At 39.1% G+C, this 9,206-nt stretch overlaps 1 protein-coding gene across 1 annotated transcript; it reads right to left on the reverse strand.

Moving 5' to 3' along the window:
- Positions 1 to 988: 988 nt before the first annotated feature.
- Positions 989 to 7,197, reverse strand: LOC103701961 (phosphate transporter PHO1-3). Its single transcript, XM_039127071.1, has 14 exons — positions 6,665 to 7,197; positions 5,911 to 6,211; positions 4,757 to 5,150; positions 4,500 to 4,548; positions 4,319 to 4,390; positions 4,015 to 4,144; positions 3,803 to 3,923; positions 3,453 to 3,702; positions 3,092 to 3,196; positions 2,962 to 3,006; positions 2,430 to 2,582; positions 2,057 to 2,335; positions 1,702 to 1,838; positions 989 to 1,273 (listed from the first exon to the last, which is right to left on the reverse strand). Exons 1-14 carry the CDS (start codon positions 6,893 to 6,895, stop codon positions 1,186 to 1,188), a joined length of 2,355 nt encoding a protein of 784 aa, XP_038982999.1. The 5' UTR covers positions 6,896 to 7,197; the 3' UTR covers positions 989 to 1,185.
- Between the last annotated feature and the right edge of the window lie 2,009 nt (positions 7,198 to 9,206).

The following is a 9,206-nucleotide window of genomic DNA, read 5'->3' on the forward strand; positions in this document are numbered from 1 at the left end:
GTTATCAGCTTGGATATACTATTTCTAAGTATTTTTAGGAAGAAAAGGCAAATAAGTGTCAAATATTTCACTTATTTATCATGAATTTGTATTTATATAGATTATTATTATTTATGCATCTTGTTAACTAAAGGTCCACTCGGGATGGTAAACCTTCTTATTATTGTTATTCTGATCACGAAGAGCATATTTATGCGAGCAATTTATTAGTGCACAATGTGATTATAGAAAGGGAAAGGATTTGGAAACCAAAAATACAAGGAAAGTGTTGTTAGGCTACAGAGCTGCACTACAATGATTGAAGTCTGCCGTACCGATCGGTACCGTACCGTATCAGATGTAGCATACTATACTGCTATCAAATTGGTATGCAGTCTTGTACCGTACTGACACTTGATACACTTCATCGTCTTGTACCGTACCATGTACCGATGTTGTAGTAAGATGATACTGGTATAGGGTCGAGTCCCGAGACGGCCAAACTTAACAACAATAATATAGAATTTAATTATAAATAAGATAAAAAATGTGGAGGTGATTATTTGTTCTAGGAGTTTGAATTATGATATCCTGGATGTCCAGTTAGTTTATGCTGCTGCTGCTGTTCTTGATGATCGTCTTTTGCAGACCTAACTCTTGATGATCATCTGCCCCTGCTGCATGCTCGGTCTGTTAACTTAGATACCTTGTAATCTTGGATTTGGACAGGCAAAAAGCCAATAAATCAATTCATAATTTCCATTGTTTGTGACATTTATTGATTTTCCTCAGAGCTGATCATTTCTACAATTCCATAGTCTTGGTCATAGCTAATGTCCTAATCAATTTCATGGAGCTGAAAACTTCCAAAAGAGAAACTTGAGGGATCATGAGATGCTATCTATTCTGAAAGCATGCATTGGCCTAACCAATTACTACATTGTTTTTGGCCCTATTTTATTGTAGAATTTTAAGATATCACTGTCATTTCAATCTTGAGAGGAAAACATAGAACATGGATATATGATGCTTCTTTCATTTGTAGCATCAAGAATGAATAATCGTATACAAGTATGCATACTTTCTAACATCAATGGGATTACAGATCCAAGAAATTGCCAATCACAGGAAGAGGAAACCTCCCCCCACCCCTTCCGGCCGGTTCCTTTGCCATGTAATGCTGAGGGCTTGTTAGTCGTCGGCCGATCAATCCTGGTCCACTTCATGAAAAGGCAGTGGAACTGTCTTGACGGCCCTAAACTTTCCGGCATTGTTTAGATGCTCATTCTCCAACCTGAAATATAGTAGCTTGTTGTTAGAGGTAATGATACACTTCTATTTCATAGCAAATTGAGATATTTTAGTGTAGGCGAAATCGAATATTTTAGGTCATCAGAAAATGAGGCACATCTAAGATTTGTCATGCTCATCCAAGACAAATAATTATATGCAAAAGGGGCAAGCATGGAAAAAAGCAGCAAAGAATGTAAAACAATAGCACAAATGGCATAAACTGGAGTTATGTGCAGTCTTCTGAGGTAAGAAAATGATCATATGGGTTATGTAACAAAATACAAGAATATACTTTAGTCCCAAATGAACCCATGCCAAGTATACTTTCTTTTTTTCAATGAGAAGTGTGGAGCTACTTATGCTTCTGAATTTACCAAGATAATTTCAATCAGGCATGTGCAATTAATATTTACATTGCCAACAATTTACCTGTAGAAATTCCAATGCCCTCGCCGAATCACCTCAAGGGCTGCTAAGAAGAATGAGGTCACTCTATAATCCAAACTCCCAAAACTGGAGTGAAGAACACTTTGTAGCCAAGCAAGCCTTAAGACAAAGTTCAGACCCTGCAAGATTAATTAAACAGAAACTACGTAAACATTGCAAGGATCAAACATAAACTGATGAGAAATCATGTTGGACCCTTTTTGTGAAGGCCATTTGCAGATCATTTCATTTCATGTACATTTTATAGTCTTTCCTCCTTTATGTAAGAGCAAGCTCTATGAAAAACTCTCTACTAATGTCGTTTATAAAAAGGATGAAGAGGGAGCTAGGAACATACCATTGACAAGAAGTATATGAACTTCCGACGAAGAATCAATTCATTCCTCAGCCACGGGTTCTTTGAATTGAGTTGGAGCAAGCCCCAATCCTTGACAAAATCCCAGTATAATTGGTACACAGTCGCAGTGCTCGACATAACAACAACGAGGGAGAGCCACCCAATGGTCTTCTCCTTCTCATATGCTACTTTGGCACCAGCTGCTAGCATTGCAGAAACATACTTCCCCAAGTTGACGAGGTGGCTTGTCTGCCCTTCATCAAACCATCTTCGTGCACACTGCCAAATCCATTGCAGAAAATGTTCATTCTATATATTATTATCGTAAGAAAAGCAGATATAATTTTTGCTCAAATAATTGTCAGTGTTGAACCTGCATGGCTCTCCAGTAGTAAGGGAGGAAGGACACTGCATAAGCCAGGTCTCTGTAATGCTTGGTTCTCATGCAAAACCCATAGTCTTGGGTTTTATAGCTGCCGGTTATGTAGTAGCAAGCCACATACTCCAGACTCCTCAGCATTGGAACCTGTTTTCATCAGAAGAATATCTTAATTGATTGCTTTTTTAGAATAAGATATATCATCTTTCAGATGGAAATGTTCTCTAAACTCAATTTTGAACAAGGGGCAGCATTTTTTCTAATACCAAATCTTGAAGTAAGTTATAAGCATGATTACATGAAGAGGATTCCTCTGTAGTTATAACCTGAAAATCTTATACAACTTCGATTATAGGCTTTGTTTACGTGAGCTGTGCTGAAAAATTAGGTCATCTATATGTACTAGAAATAAAACAGATGTTTTTGAACCTGATCTTGGATGGAATTCTTAGAGGAGAACTAAACAAAATTAATCCACTGTGGTTAACCTAAATTTCTGCAGAAATTTAAAATACAAAAGACATACCTGGCTGCAAAGTTGATCGGCCATGAAGAAGTCTACCATGACTACCTGCAGAAAAAATGTTTGTAAATTATCAACTAGTTATGTTAGAAAAAGTTTGATTCGATCAATTACTGATCAGCAAGTGGCTTGCCTTGTACAGCGGCGACAAGATGATATTCCTGATAACTTTAAGGAAGTGATAGCGACTCGATCGGTAGACAACGTTGAAAGGGCATACAAGCACCACCAAGAACATCTGCATCACATTAGATGGGAATCCTTGTTATGCCAAAATATTTCCATATGGTGGCAAGAATATGTTATACTTATGTAGCACATCAAAACTATTCTAGATTCTACTGATGTTTATCTCATCGATAATGGAGAACCCAGCAGAGCACTCCACTTGTATTAGCACACAATTATTGCAGCCACCTACATGAGAGGTTGCAATGAAAGCTAAAGCTGAGGTATAAAAACCATGGATTGCATGAGAAGGAAGATAAGATTACCAGAAGTAAAATGCCAGGGATTGCTTGGATTTTGGTAGAAGAATGCCCTCTTGCAGTGAGGCTCAAGTGGGCAAACATGACTCCCACCACTATACTCATGGACATAGTACATATCAAGAACACATCCCTGTACTTGAGCTCTTTGGTAGGGGCGAATTCAAATATAAAGCTATAATTAATGCGTGTCTTTCTCCACATGAAGATGTTACACCCAAACAGAAACAAGTGGAGGAACAGGAGGCTAAACATGCTACAATAAAAAAAAATCTAACGTCAGTGGCATGTTATATGAGATGATCATGGCTCATACTCAAAATTTTGATTTGAGTACTAGCTAGTTTAGTACTCACCTAAGGACAGGGTAGACAGTCTCCATGTAGACAGAGTCTGATTGCCCGGTGTACATCCCAGCTATATGTGCCATGATACAATATCCAATGAACAGTGCAATGAAGCATCCCGTGAATAGGCCTAATTTAGATAAATATGGGACCATTAGAAGATACTTTCTTCTGTTTTCATAACTGATTCAGATGCTTATGTTCAGGAATTTGGCAGTTACCAATGAAGAAGGTGACAGCATGCGATTCTTTATGCTGATAAGGCTTGAGATACTTCATGGCCTTCTGCTTATCATCTTCTGCAAAGTTTTTGATGAAGATTTCCTCCACCTCATCCATTAACTTAATTGCCTATTATTATGAAGGGGTAGTTAGAACGTTGGCTATTCCTTTAATGCTTCTATCTAGACGAAATATATACAACTTAGGAGTTGGGAGGGAATTTGTTGTTAATTTTTTAAGTATACATGTATGTACATATGTATAAAAATATAAGAGCACAAAAATATAGAGAAAGAAACTAGCCTTGTCTGAGCTGTTGAAATATGAACTTTCTACCACTTTGAGATATGTGGGGAGGACTTCTTGTCCTGTCACCTGAAGCATAAATAATCATTAAAACCCCTTCTATCTTTATTTATGGATAACTATAAGATTGATCTGTCTCCAAGTTCTGTCTCCAAGTATTAGCTGAAATGATCTGTACCTTGTCAAACTTCTTTAAAATCTTTACAAAAGCCAGCATGTTCAGATTTCTGGAAAAAAAATGCTCAGCATAAGATAGTAAGAAAGTAATTGATCTTTAAAACAGGTCAATAATGGTATGAATTCTTCACTCAAACAAAATAATGGTATAAACTCCGTCAGTTTTGCTGCTCGAATTTTTTCAGTTTTTCTGCTCCCTTTCTCCATTTGCAATATCAAAACCAATGCTCAAAATAAGAAACATGAACATCTTCTCACCGATAGGTTCCGAGATACCCCAACCCTTTGTAGAGCTCAATGAAGGCGCCTCTGATCATCTTCTCTGCATGGTGAAGCTTAGTCTTGTTGATGTTGAGCTTGCCACCTTCTGGGCCACCCTTTTTTGATTGGCTAAGTAAGTCGGCAAGGGCGGAGATAGTCCTCGAAGGTGTGGTCAGGGGTATGTTGATCTTTAGGTTCTTCCCCTGGCAGTCGATTACTCTACCAGAGAGGCTTCTAAGCTTCCCTTCCTCTCTCCTGGCCTTCTCCAGCTTCCCTGAGTCATCTGGTCTCTGAGGAGATACAGGGAACTGGACCTCACACTTCTCAAGTTCAGCTGTTGAGATCTCTTGGGGTTGGTCTTGATCTATGGTACCCTTGATGGACTCTTCCTCTATTATCAACAAAGAGAAGATGGTCTTTTAATGAACACTAGGAAAAAGAAAGAACACAGGCATTTTTTTATTTTATTTTTTGGTTGGCTGAGGGTGAGGATAAGCGGTGGGAATGCAGGAAATCTTATTTTCATTATTCTAGAACATAAACTCCTGAACAATATAAGTAGATTAGAACATTTTAGTTTATGCAAATTTTGCTCTCACTTTATGCTCAATCATTGGATGGTTTAACATAGGCAACCAAAAAAAAAAATAATAATGATGATATTATCTTTATGCTGGAAAAAAATGAAATTAGACGAACAAGTTTGCTTATCTATGAGATAAAACTACCAAAATATCTAAGTACAAGGATAATACCCTTTTCTACTATTCACTAGATACAAACCATTTGTGACCTGCTGCTGTGTCAATGCCATGAATTGAACTGATGAACTCTGAGATGAAATGGTCACCATCTATATTCACCAAAATCTAAAGATCTCACCGTGGACGACTTGGCGTCACTCATGTTTTTTTTTTTTTTTTTACTTTTTTTTTGGCGTAAAGCGTCACCCATCTTTAATTCGGCGGTCATGAACAATGCAATGCTCATCCAGTAGCCAGAGTTAGTTAAGGTAGTTGATCAAGTGACATGCTTTTGTTATGCATCTAGACTTGTGATCTCTCCCCTCCAACAACCAAATTTCTTCATTGCTAGTGAAACACACACGCACACAGAGAGAGAGAGAGAGAGCAAAAAGTTCATCTTCTCACCAGATGTAATTGAGCAAGATATGGAAGGATCCTCCTTTGAATCATTACTCAGTGAGCCCTTCTCGCGCTGCTGTTTGAGGGCAGCCTTAAGCTCAAGGAGGATCCCCATTTGCTTGTTTAGGGACTCTCCTCTCTCCACAAACTCCATCTCCTTCCCCTTGTAGAACTGATTCACCTTGTTGAGCTGATGATCAAGCCTAGCAAAGAACTCCCTTGCCGCATCAGTGTCTGCAAACTGATCTAGAAGCTCCGTCTCATATAACACCCCCCTGCTCGCCGAGCTTGTGAGCTTCTTATGTACCTATATTAGCATAAAAGTATATCAAAGCCGAGTAAATCACCTTGAAAAGAATAAATCATTACTCAACAAACAGATCGATCTCTCGCCCATTTGGGTTGAAACCTAAATAAGAATCTTGTGGTGTCGAGAGGGATGACACCTAGTGGTAACCAAAAGAAAGAAGAGGCAGAGAACATGGCACCCATGTCCTTGTGCCGAAGGATGCATGAGGAGGAGCATCCCTTACTCGAGTAGCGCACACATGAAATGAGGACGCCGTGGAAAGGAGTGGTATTGGAGCTACGTGATAGGCCATTAATGACTTCCCCAAGACACAGAAGATGAAGCAAATGGAGTTCACAAAGAAATCTTCATGCGTACACTCGGTACGTAGTTCATAGACCCAGACTAAATGTAACAACATTAAATGAGTAAATGCGAGAGTAGAATAAAGAGGTCGGTAGTAAGAAATGCCTGTATGACTTCATGATCCTTGCGACCATATGAACCGAAAAAGGGAAGCTTCCTTAAGGGAGAGAGGAGCCTATGGGCTAAAGGAGTTTGTGGTGGTTTGTTTGTGGGACCTTGGCCGGCACCAAGGACTTGCATCCTCTTGAGGTCCTTCTTCAGCTGCCAGTAATCAACAAAAGCCTCCTTCCACTCCGGAACAAGCTGGCCCTCAAACTGCTTGGAGAACTTCACCATCTCAGCTCCCCTGCTTCTTCTCTACGTTAGACTAGTTTGTAGAGACTTTGGATGGGTCTTTGAAGAGACGCCCACGAAGGACTATATATATTTGATGAGGTTACCATTGGGAAGCGTTATGGGGGAGGAGGTGGGAGAAAGCATCATTTTTGGGTGTTGGGGGACAGCACATTCTAAGTATCCAGTGTGCAAGATTTGTGCTAATATACTCGGCACCTTCCTCCACTTGGGGTCATGGTGGCAGGGATTCTCCGAGGCAGATGGAGGAAGAGGAGGAGGGCGAAATGGAGGGGAACTCTTGGGCAATCTTTTTGGGATGAAAACTTGGGTACTCGAAGGTGACGGGGTGGCATGTAAGAGAGGGAGAACTTGAGAAGTGGGTGGGGGCCGCAGGAGGTGTCATTTCAATTGGGTGCTGAGTGCACGCTTTTGCCACCTTTGTAGTATTTTAGGAGTTTGGTGACCTCGGTGCCCTTGCTTTGAGATTTCAGTGGCCCTTTTTCAGCTTGGGTATTGTAAAGGAAATGACTACAACACTATCGCCATTGATATCGAGCTTGGTGGTCTTGCTTACACAATACTCACTACTTGTTCAAAATATGATAAGTTTGTTGGACATTCATTCATCTGAAGCTTGATGCATCTGCCTCCATAAAATCAAAATTTATAAACATAGATATAATATATGTTAGATACTAAGGCTAATTTGGCTATACCAAAGTCATAATAAAGATGTCCTAAATATTGATCCCACTGAAGCCATGAAAGTTGTCTTGCATGCCTACCCAAAATAATGTCTCCAAAAATCTCTCCTTTTTTTTTTTAGAAAATAGAGGAGTAAGAAGAGTTCGTCCCATAATGACTCCGTAATCAGTCTACTCTCCTATGGTGCAAGCTAAACGGCCTTTACAAAGACCCAACATTTATGGTTTCCACATCATTTTAGTATAGGTCAAACTTTGGGTCAAAAGTTACATTCCAAACTTTATGATTGATGTGCTTTGAATCACTTGTTTAATTTTTAAAGAAGCTGATGCTCTACTCTTTATGGGCACATTAGAAAGCCTATTGATTCAATGAATACACACCATTTCCTTAGCTAAAAAGGTCACTTAGATTAATCGATGAGTTTCATTCAAGAAAAAGAGAGGACCTCAACACGATGTCCACGCGTTTAACAATGATGTCTCCCGTTTCTAGTTTTGAGCAATCAGGAATTGGTGGTGTTGTTAATGAATTTTTCAGGGCCTCAATTTGATGGCTGATGTTAGTAATGTAAGGCTTGAAATCAGACACATGTTCGAAAGCTAGCAAATGTACGTAATTGACTGCAGTTTCTTTAAGATCAAAAGAAACTCTTTTTGCATCTATAAAAAGGCAAGTTAAAGTATGGGTCGGCAAAGAGATCTATCATGCTGAGAATTACTTAGCTGGCTCAAATACGAGGATTGCTACACTGACATGATTATTAAAATTTTATGCCAATAATTTCTTGATTACCGTTGTTACAAGAATAGGATGAAAAGAAGGCTAGCTATTTCTCCTTGCTTCATTTAAAGGATGTGGAGGGTGTGATGGTCATCTCATGAGGGGGGTTAATTCTTTTTGCTGAAACAAGAGGAAAAGACGTATGGGACTTTGAATAAGCTCACAAGAAAGGGGTCTCATTAGACCAGACGGATGGGCACTAACCATGAGGATAAAAGAACCTTTATTCAATAATTGAGTATTTGAAGACCCTACAGCCTCCCACTCCAAAAAAGGCTGCTTAACTTTAATATTTAAAAGATTATCTTGTAGATAAACAAGATTAGCTGCATGGCTTAAAAGAATACCTAGATTATCATGCAATGAGCTCATTATTTATCCTTAATTTGCTCCAAAAGAGTTGTTGGCGTATCTCGCTCGATCGACTCGCCGTCGTTAGTGGCTTCCAATGAGAAATTCTTAATGCATATCAAGATTAACAGGAATTGATGATTTGTTATTTCTGTCATCCAATGATCGGAGAGGCGTAACATCCAGATAGGAAAATTGATCGGGCCTTCATTTATATATATATATTGCGAGCGTCGAGGATTTCGATCTAGCTAATTGTTTGGCTTAGTGCATGCTAGAATCTGATACTGTGATATGAGTGACAACTACACATGATGGATGCCAAAATTAGATTTGGTTGGACTTGTTTGTGGCTTGTGATATTAATCTAACATAACAATCTCAATCATTCAAGGTCAGTGTCCTGTTTTCACACACCACTACGTTCTTTGAGCAATGCCAAATCTAAAGATGTTTCCATGATTTTGGTAGA

The sequence above is a fragment of the Phoenix dactylifera genome, chromosome 6, assembly GCF_009389715.1.
Source record: "Phoenix dactylifera cultivar Barhee BC4 chromosome 6, palm_55x_up_171113_PBpolish2nd_filt_p, whole genome shotgun sequence".
Lineage (NCBI taxonomy): Eukaryota > Viridiplantae > Streptophyta > Magnoliopsida > Arecales > Arecaceae > Phoenix > Phoenix dactylifera.

What these genes read in the sequence shown, in the direction of transcription:
- LOC103701961 (XM_039127071.1), bottom strand. Translation starts at nt 6,895, where the DNA reads ATGGTGAAGTTCTCCAAGCAGTTTGAGGGCCAGCTTGTTCCGGAGTGG. An exon ending in ATTTCAACAGCTCAGACAAG is followed by an intron (nt 4,145 to 4,318) that starts GCTAGTTTCTTT and finishes TCATAATAATAG; the next exon opens with GCAATTAAGTTAATGGATGA. An exon ending in ACTGTCTACCCTGTCCTTAG is followed by an intron (nt 3,703 to 3,802) that starts GTGAGTACTAAA and finishes TTTTTATTGTAG; the next exon opens with CATGTTTAGCCTCCTGTTCC.